Here is an 18,701-nt window from a genome sequence, read left to right on the forward strand (position 1 = left end):
CCAGAAGGAGTGATTTCTTTTCTTTTCTCTCTCCCTCCCTCCCTCCCTCCCTCCCTCCGTCCCTCCCTTTCTTCCTCCCCCAACGATATTTTTCCATTGATTTTTAGAGCAGAAAAGAGAGGGAAGACAAAAAAAAAAACATCAATGTGAGAGAAGCACATCGATTGGTTGCCTCATGATTGAACTCTGATCAGGGCCTGGACCTGGGAGGAGCCTGCAACTGCAGTACATGCCCTTGACTGGAATCGAATCCGGGACCCTTCGGTCCATAGGCCAACACTTTATCTAAGCCAAACCAGCTAGGGCCAGAAGGATTTCTTATACCTGGGCAGAGCATCCTTACTTGCTAAAGAACAGTTGTCAGGGATAGAGGAATAAAGGCTAGCTTTCCTCCTAGAGAATAGCAGGCAAAGATCTAAATGGTTTTTGTTCCCAGCCCCTGCATCCTGTGCTGAGCCCCAGCACTGTGTGAAAAAAGGCAGGAAGAAATAAAGCATAGATATTGACAACATTCAAGTAGGACAACAGTTATAAGAAGTTCTTAAAAGTGACTCTACTGAGATCAAATTTTTTAGCTTGATTTTATGTTAACAACTTTGAAGACCCCCTGAAGTTAGCTCTGGAAACACACAGCCTTAGGAAAGCCTTTCTAAGCTAGATGGCTGCCCCTTGATTTAGATGAATTACATTCCAGGCAAGAGGAAGAACAGGTTTTGAAGTTCATTGACAAGAATAACTTTAAGAAATCATAACTAATTTTATGCAGCAAGAGGTGAGTTGATGGTGTGTAGTGGATATGGGAAGAAGGAATCAATGGAAATTCTTATTACAGTTAGGAGTTGTCTTTGACTCAGAAGAAATTGAGAGTTATTGACGATTGTAAGAAGGGAATTAAATCATCAGGAAGATCTGATAATGGGTTTTGAAGGAGATGTGACTTTGTTTTAGGCATTTTGTCATACCAAAAAAAAAAAAAAATTAAACAAATTGTTGAGAACGCATCACCAGACTGTCAGGGTGATGATTCAGATAGTCCTCTGTGGCTCCATCCTAAAAAGGGCATGTTAGCCTGTTTTTCTGACACATACTCTTAAGAAACTTTCCCAGTGCTACTATCCGCACCTCCATTTATTTCCAGCACCATTTGCCCCTTGGATCCGATTCTCATCTAAAGATATTCGAGTGTGGCAAAAATAACTTTTCCAGCAAAACCTTGAGATAAATTACTGTAAACCCTCATTCTATATTTGCAGCAGGGACAGGAATTAACAGCTGGAACAGCCCTGGGAGCTAGTGTGGAGTCTCCACACCGTGGAGGCCTTGCCCTAGCCAGGATCTCACAGCTGCCCCGAGAGGCCTTTTCTGGGGCTCCCAGCCTCGCTCTGGATGATGCTTGTTCTCTTGCCCCCAACCACCAATTCTGCAGGCCCCTGAACTACCCATTCTCACGTCTTTTCCTAAATTTTCGTGAAAGGTCTCAGGACAGATCTCCAAAGAGTTTCTCTTCCTTTTGTGAGACATTTGTGAACTCGGATCACGTCACCCACTAGTTGGCCTGCAGCCATTGGTTACATACATATCTCAGCCTAATCTTTACATAATTTACCATCCGAGCCCCACAGTATATGTGCAGGGGGCTTCCTGATCTGTTTACCAGACTGTTCCCAGCCCCTGCATCTCGTGCTGGGCCCCAGCACTGTGAGAAAAGAAAAACTTGGAGGAAATCCAACATGAAGAAAATGATTGAAAGATTGGAAAGAGGAGCTGCTATGAGAAAAGGGTGAAGGAACTGGATGGGTTTAGTTCAGAGAAGAGGGAAGACATGACATAGGTGGAGAGAACAGTCAGAAGTCCCTTCGCTTGTTTCATTTTAATCATAGTTATAATATCCATAAAGATACTTACAAATGTTCTCCCTTGTTTAGTGATGACTATTTGTGTCAGATGTTACAGTGCTAGGATGGATGGGCTGAGGTGCTCCGTCTCTCCTGGAGGACTTTGCTCCCTGTGTTTTCTCTCTCTCCTGATTTGCTGTGAGATCTGATGGTGAGAGAGGTGAGCTGATGTTCATGGACATGTAGGATGTGGGAGTGTGGAACTCCTGCAGGTATGTTTACCTGATGGACTCCAGATGGGGAGCCCGAACATTTGCTGAATCTTTCCTCCTACCTCATTAGGTCTGAGAGCTGGTAAAACCTGGAGTCAGGAGGTAGGTAGAGTATGTTTGGCCTGTGGCAATCTTCAGGTATGAGACATTTGGAAATAATGATGATAATAATAGCAGCAGCTATTATTCATTCAGGATAATCCATTGAGCTCTTTATATTCATTATCTCATTTACTCTTAACAACCACCTATTACAAAAGTACTATTATTATCCTCATTTTCCAATGAGATATTAGGCCCAGATTGTTGAAAAAGTGTGTCTAGGGTCATAATTGGTAAGCTGCCTATCTGGATTTAAAGCCACTTCTGTCTGGCCACGGAGCTTAATGTGGTTTCATTTTTCTTAAACAACTTTATTGAGATATAATTCATATACCATACAATTCAATATTTTGTACGTTATTTTTTAATTGTGATAAAATATACATGACATAAAATTTGCCATTGTAACTATTTTGAGTGTACAATTCACTGACATTAATTATATTCGCAATGTTTTGCAACAGTTACCACTATTTCCGAAACTTTTTCATTGCCTCAAACAGAAGCTAACCATTATGCAGTAATTCCATATTCCCTCCCCACAAAAGCTTCCAATAGTCTCTAAGCTACATTCTGTCTCTAGATATTTAATAAAAGTGGAATCATATGTATTCTTTAATGTCTGGCTTCTTCCGCTTAGCATACTGTTTTCAGGGTTCATCAGTGTTGTAACATGTTAGAATTTCATTCCTTTTATGGCTAAATAATATTCCATTGTTTTGATATACCACGTTCTGTTTAGCCATTCATCTGTTGATGGATACTTGCGTCATTTCCACCCTTTTGCTGTTGTGCAGAGCCCAGGTTTTAACCAAGAAGTACATTACAACGTAGCCAAGGACCACCCTGGGATGGGATCTCCTGACCTCAGTCCTGGGCGTCTCACCATGTTGCAGGAGAGTCCACGTCATACTGGCACTTCGTAGTATTTGCAGGAATCAGACATACCTGGGTTTTGAAATACATGTCTTTCTCATGTAGTTGTGGGACATGTTACTCAGCCTCTCTCATTCTGGGTTTTCTCAATATTTAAGGTGGAATAATATCTACCCTTCAGGATTATTTTATGACAAATAATACACAGTAGTTATTTTTTTAATGGCTCATTTGCTGGGGTTTAGATATTTTCTTCTGTATATTTTTACTGACATGGAATTTCACAATATGAAATGAAGAAAAATTGCAGTTCTGTTTGTTTTTGTAACATTGGAAGAATAAATGTTTTCTTTTTTATCCCCCAAAGGGCCCTTATGTTCCTTTGTGTTTTTACCCCTTTAAAAAAAAAAACAACTGAAGGAATAATACATGGCCATGGTAAAAAATTCATAAAACATAATGAGCAAAAAAAAGAGTATGTGAAATCTTTTATCCAGAGATAATCACAATAACATTTAAAAATACATGTTATGTCACTGGGAGTTTTCTAAATCCTTTACTTATCCCATTTAATTCTCATGACCCCATATGAGAACAGGTGTTCTCTTCCTCCTCTTCCCCTTCTTCCTCTTCAACAGTTTTCAGATTAGGAAACGTGGCCTTTTAAAAAAATATATACTTTTATTAATTTCAGAGAGGAAGGTGGAGGGAGATAGAGATAGAAACATCAATGATGATAGAGAATCATTGATCAGCTGCCTCCTGCACGCTCCCTACTGGGGATCAAGCCTGCAACCTGGGCATGTGCCCTTGACCTGAATCGAACTCAGGACCCTTCAGTCCGCAGGCCAACGCTCTATCCACTGAGCCAAACAAGCTAGGGCAATTTGTCCTTTTTAATTTGGTAAAATTAAAATTGTGAAGTTACTAACTTACCCCCGTCACATAACTCATGAGTGGCTCAAACTCACGGCTCCCTACCAAAGCATTGTGCCGATTCCTCATGCAAAGCATGTATGTGTGTGTGTATTCATGGGATTATACAATACATGTTGTCCTGCAAACTGTTTTCTTTTTCAATGAGTGTTAACATTTTTCCATATTTGTAAACATAGCTCTCACACATAGTCATTTTCAGTAGCTACGATATGCCCTCTTATAGTTACCTAGCCTCTAGGTAAGAACATTAAGGTCCTCCTCAATTGGTGTGTGTGTGTGTGTGTGTGTGTGTGTGTGTGTGTTTTAAAAAAAAGCAACCTCATATAACCATCTTCATAATGCCAGTTCCAAATTTGTGAGGGATCTTGCAGCATTGGGATGGCTTGGGCATGCCCTTTCTCCTCTAAAACATTGTAGTAACTGGCTCTGGGAGGTGAAGCACCCCCACAAACTCCTGGGTTCCTGAGTAGATGGCCCAGCAAGGCTCAGAAGTCATGCCAGAGCCAGCCAGCTTCCTGCTGACCCTCTCACTCAGATTTCCCTAGTGATGCATATCAGACTACAACTGGAAAAAAACTTATACCAAAAGGCAGCGTTTTAGGGTTTGCAGGTAATCTATTCAGTACAGACCCCAGAGCCTCATGAGTTACAGTTGCTTATTATTTCCCCAATGAAGAAGCAGCCTAACCCAGTTCTTTTGGTATTTCAGTGCTTCTGACCAGGTTAGGATGCCCTGTTCCCTCAAGTGACCTCTTCCTGTCACTCACATCCCAAGAGTAAGTGTATTATCATCAGGAATGAGGAGATGTGGTAGTGGTGTATACGTTAGTACTTGCCAAGTTTTCACTGTTTATCTTACTGGAAAGTCAACAACATGACTATTAACCTCCTGCACAGTGAAGATCTAGGCCCTTTGTTATGGTTGTTATCAAATTCTGTGGTTAAATCTTTCTGATTTTATGAGGCACAGAGATGGAATAAAGGAAATAAAGTATGGCCAGTCAGAAGGCTTGGGCACAGCGACACCTGGAGCTGCTATTGTAACTTGGGGTCTGCAGCTGGTGGAGTGGTGGTCAGGGAATTGGAGATTGGAGTTTCCAAAGGTCCTGGGCCAGTTTTATTCGCAAGGTTAAGTGGACCTCTGAGCAGATCAGATTCCCCTTGAGAAGCCGAAGGGTAGTGAGACTTCTTTTAAAGGAAGCCTTCTCCCAAAAGAGCATGTTGTTGTTTTAAAAATAAAAAAGTACACACCATGTAGTCACCAAAGCTTTATCTTAGAGCCATCATCAATTTGTTCCCAGTAAAAAGAGCTGAACAAGCAGAATGGGGCACAAAAGAATGAGGAAGAAACCGTTAAGCATGAGAAGGGGCACACATTCCAGAGCACCACTCCCTGCCGCTGCCTCCAAGCAGGTACAGCCCAGACAGTTTAATGAACCGAGGAATGTTCTTGTAATCAGAGAGAGCTTCTATGGTACAGGCAACATCATTCACACCCCAGATCGTGTCCTCAGCGTCTTTCCTATGGCAGTGTTCATTGCTGTTAGCTAACACCGTGATACTATGCACTTACTATGTGCATCTCAAATTCTCATTTACTTTTTATAATTAACGTATGTGACGGTCTGTATTTGTATCTGAGGAAACTGAGGCTCAGAGAAATTAGGTAAATTGTCCAAGTTTGCACAGCTGGCACATTTACAACTAAAAGACTTAAAAAGGAGAAACACTGGCTTAACTTTCAGGTGACACTTACTGAGTCACTTTTCTCCACATTTCTGGACATACCTCATGTGTAATACTCACACAAGGTCATTTGTTCACCTCTTGTCCATTTCCTTTTCAGTGGTCATTTGCTGACTCCCTTTCCAGATGACAAATCACATCTTCCTGATAGCCCACTTTCAGGAGACAAATAAGGACTTTCATTTTCAAATTCTTCCCCCCACCCCACCCCACCCCAGATCATCAAGATACATTTAATGAAAGAGGATTTACCTTTCAAGTTTACAGATAATGAGGCCCTTCTGTGGCTCAGCATCACTGCCCCCAGTTTGGGCTGGAGAAATAAAAGATGATGGTATTCATCCAGCATCTGCTCCACAGTAGGCACTTAAGACATTAACAGGGTTGTGATAAATTTGAGAGAAAATAATCCTGACTAAATTGACATTTTTAGATACTGTGGGATCTATTTGTGCATGCTGGCCCTGAGCTGCATTTAACTTTAAGAACTAGCTTAGTCTCTTTTTGTTATTTTTGCCCAGAGACTGCCCAGTTACTTCATCCATCTTGTGGCCTCATGGTTCAGCACTGTCAGAAAACACTTTATTCAGTTCCATCATAGAGTGTGCCGGTGGGATTGTCCTTCAGTGGTGACTTGCGGGTGAAGGAAAGCAGCCTTAGACAGCAGCAAATGTACCTGGAAGTGGAGTTTGCTTTGTACTCAAGATTTAATCTGAAGCCACCAAATTATAAAACTGACCCAATCAAGGAAGGAGAGTTTGGAGGAGATGGGAAAGAAGGGCATGTTTCTGAGTTTCTGTATGCTTGTGGACCAAAAGTTCTGGGTCTGCTGATGGCCTTGTTCTTACAGGTTTTTCATAGCTCACGGTAATTGGCAGCATGAGACTTTTCATATTTAAAGGATTGGTTTCTAACCTTCCTAAAAGAGATATTAAAACACCCCAGCACAGAGAAATGTCTGGCAGCCTTCGCTATATCCATCAGCATTGTGGCACTAAAACAGCCGATACTGAGTACGAATTTCTTTTTGACGGTGGTGATGATCGTCATCAGGCATTCGGGTCACTTTTAAAATATTATTTCAAGCGATGGCCACCACAGTGCCATGAGGCATAGATGTCCTCATTATTTTGTGTCTTCCTTTCTACTCCCTCCAGTATTCCAGTAAAGCACAAGTTGTTGACGTTTCTCACCCATCATCTCTTGTCCAAACCTGCACTTTCTCGTGCTTCTCTCCTTTATTCAGTGCTCATATGCACATAGTATGTCTCCCAACTAGTTCCTGTAAAACTTGTGTCCAAATCTACCTTATGGATATGCTCTTCTTTTTATTACAAATTTTAAAAGTAAATTTAAGTAATAATTATATATCATCATGGCCTGGAAAAGCAGATCAGAATTGTCATGTTTCAAAATAGCTTCTTGTGTTATTCATCCACCCTAAAACAGTATTTGTTTTGTTATTTGAAGACAGTGTCCCGTCTTTTCTAACTTGGTTTGGAAGTTAAGCTTTGGCTAGTCAAAAGTACCATCTTAACACAGTGGTTTAAGAGCATGAACTCTACCCTGGCTGGGTAGCTTAGTGGTTAGAGTGTCTTCCCAATATGCCAAGTTTGTGGGTTAGATTCCCAGTCGTGGCCCATACAAGAATCAACTAGTGAATGCATAAATAAGTGGAACAACAAGTCAGTGTTTCTCTCTCTGAGTCTCTCTGTGTCTCTCAAACCAAGAGAGAGAGAAAGCATGAATTCTGGGGCCACACTGCTTATATTTAAACTAGTGGCCTGGTGCACGAAATTAGTGCACGGGAGGGAGGGGTTCCCTCAGCCCAACCTGCACCCTCTCCAATTGGGGACCCCTTGGAGACCCACAGGGATCGGGCCTAAACCAGCAGTTGAACATCCCTCTCGCAATCTGGGACCGCTGGCTCCTAACCGCTCACCTGCCTGCCTGCCTGCCTGCCTGATTACCCCTAACTGCCCTCCCCTGCCGACCTGATCGCCCCTAACTACTTCTGCCTGCCTGATCACCCCTAATGTCCCTCCCCTGCCGGCCTGATCTCTCCCCCTACTGCCCTCCCTTGCCGGCCTGATTGCCCCTAACCCCCTGCCAGCCTGATCTCGCCTCCAACTGCCCTCCCCTACCGGCCTGATCGCCCCCTAGCTGCCTCTGCCTCGGCCCCAGCCCCCACCACCATGGCTTTGTCCAGAAGAAAGTCGGACATCTGGAAGATGGCCGGTTGACCTGGTCTAATTAGCATATTACCCTTTTATTAGTATAGATAGATTATATAGGATAGGATTTCTTAAATGGGGGGAAGGGTAAAGCCTTTTTCAGCAGGAGGAGCTGCTCTTGGCAGACAAAAATATATAATCCCTATATCTGGACTGATAGCCAGACATATGCACTATACTGCCAAAGTGGTCGTTAAAAAATTGAACTGCTTTCTTACACCTTACACCAAACAGCTATTGCCCTTAAAACCCCTCCTTAGCCCCCACCTTAGTTTCGGCCTTCGCAGTTCACCCAGATTAGGTTCTGATTGGTCAGTTTCTATGCCAGTTAGTGTCAAAAGCTCCGCCTCCTAGGCAGCCATTGGCTCCTATCAGTTCACCCATATTTGGTTCTGATTGGTCAGTTTCTATGCCAGTCAGCATCAAAAGCTCCACCTCCTAGGCAGCCATTGTATCCTTGCAGTTCACCCAGATTTGGTTCTGATTGGATGGTTTCTATGCCAGTCGCTGTCTCCGGGCCTGATCAGAGAGGTGGGGCTAATCAGCGGCCCCCTCAGCTGCTGGTGAGGCCGGAGAGAAAAAGAGGCAAGGGCTGATCAACAGCTGCCACGGAGGCTGCAGATCAGACCTTGCTTCTCTCTCCGGGCCTGATCTGCAGCCCCCTCGGCAGTCAGTGCTAGGTCGCTGTGGCGCCTGCAGTGGGGCAATCATTGCAGAACTGACTTCCGGTGTTCAGTCGTCCGCTCTGTCATTTTAGACATTATGGACCCTGGCTCTTTATATATGTTTTGGAGAATAAATGGGTTACAGTTGTGAAGTAGTTTGCATAGAGTATGCACTGTATAAGTATCCTTATATTACCATTTGACAGGAGAACAGTCCTATAGACGAGCCACTCGGCCACTCTGATGTACAATACTGAAATCCCTTTATAGTTTCAATTATCTACCAGAGATGGAAAAGGCTGTTTAGGCACAAAACAGGCAGAAGAAACACTTAATGGTCACTACAGTTCTGAACTAAAAAAATAAAAGAAGAGGGGAGGGTGTGTTATGCAAAAGGGACAGTATTTTCACTCAGGGCGTATTTATTGAGTGCCTATTTTGTGCCAGACACTGTGAAAGGGCACATTAGTGAATGCCACTGAATAGTGTCCTACCCTCATGAAGCTTACCAGGGTCTCTAGCACAATGGAGCTGGGCAAATGTTTTTATGTTGTCTGATACAAAACCATTGCTTTCTGGAACTTTAGCTCCTGTTAAACATCCACCATTGACTGCAGTCATTAGGAACTCCAAGCTCTCAGAGAGGCTGGCAAATACTTCAGAACTCAGTTACTCATGTCAGGGAAGGAAATTGTTTGGGGAAGCTGTGGTGAACCCTCAACCCTGCAGTTGCCGATCTTGGGAAGGAAGAGGAATGAAAATGTCCTGTTGTGACAAATCAGAGTAGATAACAGTAGTCACTAAGGAATCGTTTTCTTCCTGCTTATGCTCTGGGTTCCCTGCAGCTCTCAGATCAAGTCCTTTAAAACTATGGACATGAAACGGCTGTGGTGACTACTCAGAGGCAAGGCAGAAAATCACTTACTGGAGGGGCGGGGACTCTGGCCAGTTGAATCAAGACCAACGTGGTTTTGGAATTTCCTTGGCATACTTGTTTTGTGGGTCTGAGTTGGCCTTTCCTGCAGTAAGCTTAAGAAGTTGCTCCAGGAATATGTGTTATGAGAGAAAAATTGGAGGGAAGAGAGTAGAAGTTATTAGGAAGCCAGTTCAAAAGTTTAGAGACTGTTAAAGCAGTCCAGGTGAGAACCTGCATTTGGGTGGCAAGAAGTAGGGGTTGAAAGGAAAAGATAGAAAGGCACAGAGGAAACATAATCAGGAGAAGCGAAGTGAAGTGTGCAGGTTCCGGACTAATCTGACTTTGACTCACACCCTGGTTTCATCACTTGATCTGAGTCATTGGGTTAGTTACTGAATCTCTGTGCCTCTGCTTCATCATAATGTAAGGGGCTAATGTTAGCACCTCCCACAGGGAGCTCTAGCACAGTGTATGGCACACAGATAAAGTGTGCTCAGTAAACATTAGCTACCATATTACTGCTGTGAGTATCATTATTATCAGTATCTTTGCCATCTTTAATGTTATTAGAACTTGGCAGTTGTTTGGGTATGAGAAATTTGGGGAGGTAAGAAGAGGAATTAGTTTATGAGTAACAGTGAATTTACTTTTAGGTGAGTTGAGTTTGATGAATTTAGGATGTCTACATTGGAGGAGAAATCAAAGCTGTAGATTTATGAGTTATCCTAAATAGAATTAATAATTGAAACATTAGAAGTGGCCAACAATGTGATAATGAGCAGCTAGACGTAGAGGAGGGTTAAGCACAGACTTAATTCTGCTAGTGTCTCCAGCACTTAGCACTGTTGGTTTTCTGTGCAGAACACAAAAATTCCAGTTGTAATTTGTGCTAGTTGGTGCTGAACATGTCCTTTGAATTTTTTGCCAAAGTTTTTGCATCTTCCTGTATACTTACCTTCTTGGGGAACCAGCGGAGGTGTGTGACCTTCTATGCCATAGAATCTATGGGAACTGTAGTTTTCCAGCAAATTACCACCAACTCGGTGGCTGAAAACAACAAAAATCTATTCTCTCGAAGTTTAGGAAGCCAGAAGTCTGAAATCCAGTTGTCAAGCAGTATTTATTTTTGGAGGCTCTGAGGGAGAAACTATCTCATGCCTCTCTCTAGGCCAGTGGTTCTCAACCTTGGCTGCACATTAGGATCACCTGGGAATCTTTTTAAAATCCTGATTTCTGGGGCCTCGTCCTCCGGAAATTCTGTTTCTTTGTTATGGGGTGAGGCCACAACATTAGTAACAAAGAAACAGAATTTCCGGAGGATGAGGCCCAGAAATCAGGATTTTAAAAAGATTCCCAGGTGATTCTAATGTGCAGCTAAGGTTGAGAACCACTGCTCTAGGCCCATCCTAAATCCAGAATGATTTCATCTCGAGATATTTAAATAACTACACCTTCAAGGTTACATTCTGAGGTTCTAGGTAAATGTGAATTTTGGGAGGACACTGTTTAACACACTGCAGAAGCCAGCGCACTGTGCTGGGCTGCAAAGCTGGGCATGGCCCATGTACATTCTTAGCTGTAACACCAGAAGAGCATGCCCTAACGGTCGATCCCAAAATAGGTCTCGAATGGCTCCTAACAGACACAGATCGACTACTTGCTGAGGTATGTGAGTGGGAGCTGATGGCTTAACGGAATCCTTGATTTATTTTTCTTATTTCAAAATTTATTTTTCCCCATAAAAAATGGAATTTGTCATCCTGTATGAGCTTTCCGTGTTGCTGTTTTTTTCTGGCCATATTCTGCATCTGTCAGGCAAGCTGCCCTGTAGGACTCTGTCCCTGGGTTTATTCTAGTACATTGAGTACAAAAGCTAGAGACGCAGACCACCTGTGCTCCTGGAGCTGGCCACCACCCCCAGTGATGGGGCATCCCCACTGCAGGGAGGGAGGGATGGTGCACGGGAAGGAACCTGAGTCTTGGGTTCTGATCCCAGTTCAGACACTGCAAGTTAACTGAGACCTTGGAGAGACTGTTTTCTCATTGTTAACATGAAACCCATTGCTGCCAAGTCCCCAGAGCCTTTAATGAGGTTCCCGAATGATAATGGATGTGCGAATTCTTGGCTGTGTATAAAAATGTGTGCAAATATAAGGCGTTATTAAACCAGGGTAGGAATGTAATCTTATTTAAGGATAGCATCTACATGTCTCATGTTCTTGCTCTTTCTGTGCATATTTCTCTCCCGCACAGAATTGAATTAACCTACAGTTTTATCATTTCCTCCTCTGAAGGGCAAGATGGAAGCATTTTTTTTTCCTCCATTCATTTTATCAAGAAGAACAAATGGGTGATTTCTTGCTATTTTCTGATACGCTGTGCTAGGCACTGGGGTGAGCAAAGAATAAGAAGTTAAATCCCTGGATGTTGCTGCTGTGAGTGGGAGGTGCAGGTACAGTAGAACAGAGAAGGTGCTTCCCCTCCACCACCCAAGTCTGTGTTGGGGGGGGGAGTCCTTTGAAGAATGAGTAAGAGTTAAGCCAAGTGAAAGGAGGGGAGAAGAACACCCTAGGCAGAGGGAACAAGTGTGTGTTCAAGGCCTAAAAGTGGGAGAGGACCAGGTATAGTCAAGCAATGAAAATGACCTAGACCTTGACGGAGGTCCGGGTGAGAGCGGGGCTGGAAAGACGGGCAAGCCAGGTCCTGTGGGGTTTTCTAGGCTGTGATATGTTGAGTTCAGGCACTATCCAACAAGCAAAGAAATCCCAGAAAGGTTTTAAGGGGAAGAGTGACATTACTGAATTGTGTATTTTAAAAGTTGTCCTGGCTGCAGTGTAGTGGCCAGTGTAGTATCAGGAGGCCTTTTCAGTAGTCCAGTGGGGGAGAAGATCAAGTGGATGAGGAGATAGATTAACTAGGACCTTGGTGAAGGATTGAATTTGAGGAAGAATCGGGTGACCACCAGGTCTCTGGCGTAGGCAATTGAGTGGCATCTTTGGCTGGAACCAAGGAGGACAGGCCACTGGAGGGAGTGTGTTTAGTTTCAGACATGTTGACCATGAGATTGCTGTGCAATATTTCCAAGTAGAAGTATCCAATGAGCAGAGGAAATACAGGATTGATTTGAAGTTCTTGGACCTTGTGTTCTCAACTACACTCAGATGAAGTCCACTAAGAGTGGACTTTTCCCACTGTTTCTGAGAGTCCTTCATCTTTATCTGTTTCAGTGTGATCTTCAACTGGTGTTTCACCTTTTGCACTTTTGTTTCCTCATCTAAAGTAAAAGGCAGACTAGATGACCTTCATGAGCTTCTAGGTTTAAACCTTCCTCAAGACTGCACCTCTTTCTTTCAAAGGGATTGGGGGTGGGGAAGTTTTAGTTCTTGTTTGTCCGAATCCAGTGTGAGCTCCTTTGGTTGCATATGTTTATGCTAAGAGAAAAGCCTATTCGTTGTATATTGTGAGCCCTCAGTAACATTATCCTCAGGTGCACAAGGAGAAAGAATATAGCTGGATCTGGTGCAAGGGGAAAGCCCTGGCCTGCTGATCTCTTTTGGCTCCCTGGGGCCCGGCTCTCCTTGTAGTAGGGTAGTCAACATTCCTCTCAATCTTATTCCCTCCCTGAACCCCATTTCATCACAGTGGGGCCAGGGAAGCAAACCTTCTCTTCTTTTTTTAGCCTTCCCATTCCTTTTTTTTTTTTTTTTTTAAGGAGGGAAGGGAGGGGAGGGACAGGACATTGACATGACAGAGAAACATCGTTGCCTCTTGTATGGGCCCTGACCCAGGACCTAACCCACAACCTGAATATGTGCCTGGACCAGGAATCGAACCTGCAATGTTTTGGTGTATGGGACAACACTTCAACCAAATTGGGCCAGGGCAGCCTCCCCATTATATTAAGTTTGAGCAGGATGGGCAGTGAGTAAGGAAGGTGAAACCCCCCAAGCCAGGTTGCTCCCTGCTGCTGCTACTCCTTCAGTTGGGTACCCACATGACAGGCTCCTGCTGTGGAAAACCTTTCTCCAGACATGAGAATTTTCTCAAGACCACATTAGCAACCAGAAAGAATGTACACGTGCAGAAAGCTCATTCAGCTACTGCCCTCTTTCATCAAAGGGGGGGAATAGGTTTTCAGAGTCCTCAGCCTCATACTGAAATGTAGGTGTCCATGAGGGCTGCTTCCTGGAGGTGCAATCCAGACCTTGTCGGGCTGTCCCAGTGTCCTCTGTTGCTCTGTCACAGTGGCTCTGAGCCAAGCAAAGGGTGTACGGCTGGGTCTGTTCTAACCCTCCAGCTAGCTTCTCTCACAGAATTACTGCTCGTAACATTTGCTCTGAGTTGAGCCTCGTTTTGCTCTTTTGTGTGTGTGTGTGTGTGTGTGTGTGTGTGTGTGTGTGTGTGTGTGTGTGTAAGAGAGAGAGAGAGAGACTGCAAGGATTGGGAAGTTTTAGATATAGTGATCTAGTTCCTATGGATGTTTTTGAAGTTCCTTTAACAAAGAATGCTTTCCTTTGCATTTTCTCTCCTGAAGTGTTCTATTCATTCATTCAACAGGTACTAAACTAAACTTTTTGAAAGCAAATGTATAACAGTTTGCTCAAGCAGCTAATAATACAATAAGAAACGTCAGATAAATAACTTACGGTGATGGCTTCCCAAACTAAAGTATTATTCAGAATCCCTTGAAGAGCAGACTTTCTGATTCAGTGGGTCTGGGTGGAACCAGGAGTGTCATTTCTACCAGGCTCCCGGGGCTGCTGCTGGTCCCCGACCACTGTCAAGTGCATTGTGGTGCTGGAGTGCAGGCAGGAAGGTATGGTTAGGGCTTGGGAGTGTGGAGGAGGAAGGAAATAGCCCCAACCTTTTTATGTTATTTTACCTGTTATATTTATTTCCTGGGTCAGATTTTTCTGAACTTTGTGAGGCCATAAAAGCTCACTCGAGGTCTCCATGGGCTGCGAGGGCCTTCGGGCTCTGAGTCCATGTCAGGCAGGAGACCTGTTTGTTCCAATCCCAGTTGTTTCATCCTCCTTTATGTCTTTCCCCTGCGCGGGCTGCTTATGCCCCTCCCTCCCAGACAGGGTCCCAGGGGCGGCAGGAATGAGCGCAGACCTCAAAGGTTTTTGAAGAGGAGCTTACTTTAAAAACTCATCCCTGGGTGAGAGCTGCTGTCAGAGCAGCTTTCAGAGGGTGTTCTCTGGAACCTGCTACCTCGGGGACTGTCACAGGGGTTGAGGTCCTCCAGTCTCCCTCCACCACCAAGTACTTTTATTTAAAAGGGGTTCTGGGAAAATTAGTTCGAGAAAAAGGTTCCGTGGCTTTTATTTTTAACTTTGAAAATTAGTGCTCGTAACATTTGCTCTGAGTTGAGCCTCGTTTTGCTCTTTTGTGTTTTGTGTGTGTGTGAGTGTGTGTGTGTGTGTGTGAGAGAGAGAGAGAGAGAGAGAGAGAGAGAGAGAGAGAGAGACTGCAAGGATTGGGAAGTTTTAGATATAGTGATCTCGTTCCTATGGATATTTTTGAAGTTCCTTTAACAAAGAAAGCAGTGGTATATCTTTAAACAACTTTTTATGATTTTCCACTGGATGCTATTCAATAAACAAGCAGTATTACACACTACATGCCAGTCTCAGAGCTGGCCCTGGGGTGCAGACTTGAGTGAGACTCAGATTCTTGAAAACTTGTTAGGAATTATCCTCACTCCTCTCCTCTCCCAGTGTCACCAGCTCAGCTCAAACATCTCCATTGACTCATTTTGAGCACATCCTCCTCCTGACTACCCCCCTGTGTGCTACTTGTCTCTTGACATTTACAGTCACTCCTTGTGCTTCCTTCACAAGAGAAGGGAGACATGACAGGATGTATCAAAAGATTTACCATATGTGAGTTCACCCTAATCTCTTGGGCCTCTGCTTCACTACCTGACTATCCCATTACTCAGCAGCTTTGGGTTTGCCTCCAAATCCCCATTCTGCTGGGCTAGGTTTTGTGCAAATGTTATTCAGTGAATCGTCTCTGAGCATCAGTAGAAACCCAGTGGGTGGTGATGCTTCAGGATGAAAATGCCAGTGTCCGGCAATCATCAACTCCATCAGTCAGGCTGAGCCTGAAACGCTGACTCCCCTCATCTCCGTTAGTTCTCTCTTTAGGATCAGATGTCTTAAAAGACATTTGTTTTAAAACCCTCTCAAGGAAGCACCCATTGATCGGGCAGAAACCCGCATTCGGCTGGTCCCAGCCCAGCACAGCCCCTTTGGTGGTGGTCACTCCTGCTGTCCCAGCGGGGCTGAGAGCATGGCTGAGAAACTGAGTGTGCAGGGCTTGAGACTCTCTTGACTTTTCAGAAAGACTCCAAATATCTTAAAATAGCACGGTAGCTGAAGTACCAACAATAATAGCACGTTGTTCCTGAGAATGGTTGTTCCAGTTCAGGCATTGGTTCTAGCAGCACTGAGCTTCCACGAGCGGGACTCCCACAGGAGCGGCTCCAATGGAAATCAGATGGTCTCCTCGCAACAGGAAACGAGGTCTGATAGCATTCCCTCAAACCGCCCCTTTTAAGGAATTTCCTTACAGAAACTATACACACCTACACCCTAGGACTGGTGGTATCCACCTGACCATTTTAAAGCGGCTGTGACGCTAGTTTGCCTCCCTCAGTAATAACAGTCACTCCACTCTCTGGGCCTAGGCTCTCCAGCCTGGACACCGGCAGTTGTGTTCCCATCACCAAGCCTGAGGAGGGCATCAGGTAGAGGAAGTGGGGAAGCCAGCCAGCCGGCCCCCTTATAGAGCACAGAGTGTTGGGATCCCCAAGCTGCCCTCTGAATGGACAGTCATCAGTCAGCTCTGGGCTCCATCATCCTGGCAGAAGCCCTTGCCATGTGGCTGGCTGTGGAAAGCCTTGCCCACCCCCCACCCACAGGCTCAGCTGCTTTCTGGTGGCTCCATAGAGCAGTCCCCACCTCACTCACACTCAGCAAGCAGTTTTGTTGCTAGCCCCTTCCCAGACTGAAAAGCCTGCTCAGAGCCAGAGTGTGGGGCATGACGAGGATGAGGGAGACCTGGGATGAGCAGGCTGGGTGGCCTCTGAGATGGTGGGACTCCTCTCCTTGGATCACATGCACTGTAGGCCTGGAAAGTCCTGAACGGTGTGTCACTGATGGCTTTATCAGCCACCTTTCCCTGAGTCCCTGAGCAGGTCTGGGCAGCATCCTTGACCTACTTTAGTTCAGATTTGACAGGTGGTAAAAGCGCGTGTTGAGGTTGCTGCTTCACAGGGTCCAGATTCATAACTATTGACTGATGTTCCTTCTGCCTTTGCCCGGGTGTTCGCTGTTACTTTAATGGATTGCTGCCCAGTGCATTCTGAGGCCCAGGCACTTGCCCTTCAGTCTGGAAAACTGCAGCTTGACCCTAGTGGAATCAGAGCTGCGTGAGGATCGTTTAGACCAGTCAGTTGCAGCTTGATTCACTTTTTTTCCCTAGAAAATAAATATAGTCGGTGTAAACAGCATTTGTGAATGTTCATATTTGCATCTTTGTGGAGCTTAGCTTTAATCAAAATACTCGAGGCTTTCCACTTCCATTTTCTGAATTTTTAACAACTTATACGCTGTGTAGGTACAACATCTGGTCCTGCGCTTCTAAGCGCCAAATGTGAAATGCTTGATGAACATAATTTATTTGTCTATTAATTATACTGATAAGCAGACAAGTCCTTCAGTTCTTCCCATCTTTTGGGGTCGTGCCAGGAAGCCGTTGTTCTCCCAAAGGCTCTCAGCGGTTTTCAAGAGATATCTCCTACTGGTTCTTTTTCTTCCTCCTTCCCTGAGAGGACCACATGCACTGTTTATACAGGAAATCCCCACTGCTCTGGGTCCCCCAGCTCCGGTTGGAAAGACATCAGAGTGCCCCGGGCAGAGCCTGCCGGCCTGTCAGCAGGCACCCGCAGCCGATGCGAGTTGCTTTCTCTCATTGTGTGTTTCCCGTTCCCTGGCTTAGAGTCCGCAGGCCAAAGCCAGCAGGTTATTAAAAGAATGAGAGTCATTTGACTTCTGACATGGATTGGGGCTCTGGGTTACTGGGTGTTTTGTTCTGATTTGAAACCGGCTGTTTGGTAACCACTAACTCTCCCCTTATTCTTTTCTTGCAGATGAGCTCACAGTGCCTGCACTTTACCCCAGTAGCCCTGAAGTGTGGGCCCCGTACCCTCTGTACCCAGCGGAGTTAGCGCCTGCTCTACCTCCTCCTGCTTTCACCTATCCCGCTTCACTGCATGCCCAGGTAATTTATACCCATCGGCCACGACTTCACTCACTCCTCCACCAGTCCTTTCAAACCTGGTTCCCAGAGCACACCATACAACTAACACCTACCAGCTAACAGATCCACCTTCGAGAGACTACTGATCCCCTCTAAATCGAGCTGACACTCCTCCAGGACTTACGAGGACCATCTGACAGCAATGATATCACCCACTGCCTGATGTTTGCCCAAACAACACCTCTCTTCCTTAATGATCTCACCCTCATGGCCCAGGTGACCTCCCCAGCTCCTAGCCAGCTAGAGGTGTCACTAGAGCATAGGTGTGTGTGTGTCTTGTCGTGTGGAAGGGCCGTAGGGGAGGTGTGCGCTTGTCGTAGGAGTCGTGTCTGCGTGTGTTTCTGCGTTCTGGGAGATTTTTCTCTCGTGTTCTCTGACAGCTAGGGACCAAAGGGGAAGTTGGGAGCTTCCAGGAATATGTTACAGAAGAAATTAAGGGTTTCTTTTTCCCATTATCAGGAAATCCTGAAGAAAAGAAGGTACAAAATAGTGTCTAGAATGTAATTGCAGGTCAAAGTAGAGGCCTTTATTCTGACCAGCTTTTTTTATTTAAGTTAAGAATAGCCTGAGATTTATAAATTCCCTTGTTTCTTCACAAAGATTACTGTCTACCTACCAACCCTTTCTCTCCCCTTGGAAAGAAAAGCTTTGCTTTTAGTGCAAGCAGTAATCAGTATTACGACTCATGGTGAAGATCAGTAGCAAGAAAGATAGGAGAGTCAAGGTTTTACTTGTCTACTGCGTGTGTAACTCCTCTAAAAGCAGGAAAGCCTGGTTTTTTAAGACGT

The 18,701-nt window shown here is 44.7% G+C and overlaps 1 protein-coding gene across 6 annotated transcripts in view; it reads left to right on the plus strand.

Moving 5' to 3' along the window:
- Positions 1-18,701, plus strand: part of RBPMS (RNA binding protein, mRNA processing factor) — a 167,662-nt gene that overhangs the window by 128,974 nt on the left and 19,987 nt on the right. For all 6 annotated transcript variants that reach the window (XM_070408341.1, XM_070408342.1, XM_070408343.1 and 3 more), the window contains exon 6: positions 17,744-17,874. In XM_070408341.1, the coding sequence (XP_070264442.1) occupies positions 17,744-17,874 (131 nt within the window). The remainder of the gene's footprint in view (positions 1-17,743; positions 17,875-18,701) is intronic.

The sequence above is a fragment of the Myotis yumanensis genome, unplaced genomic scaffold (genome assembly GCF_028538775.1).
Source record: "Myotis yumanensis isolate MYYU_CA2020_CCGP unplaced genomic scaffold, mMyoYum1.0.hap1 SCAF_3, whole genome shotgun sequence".
Lineage (NCBI taxonomy): Eukaryota > Metazoa > Chordata > Mammalia > Chiroptera > Vespertilionidae > Myotis > Myotis yumanensis.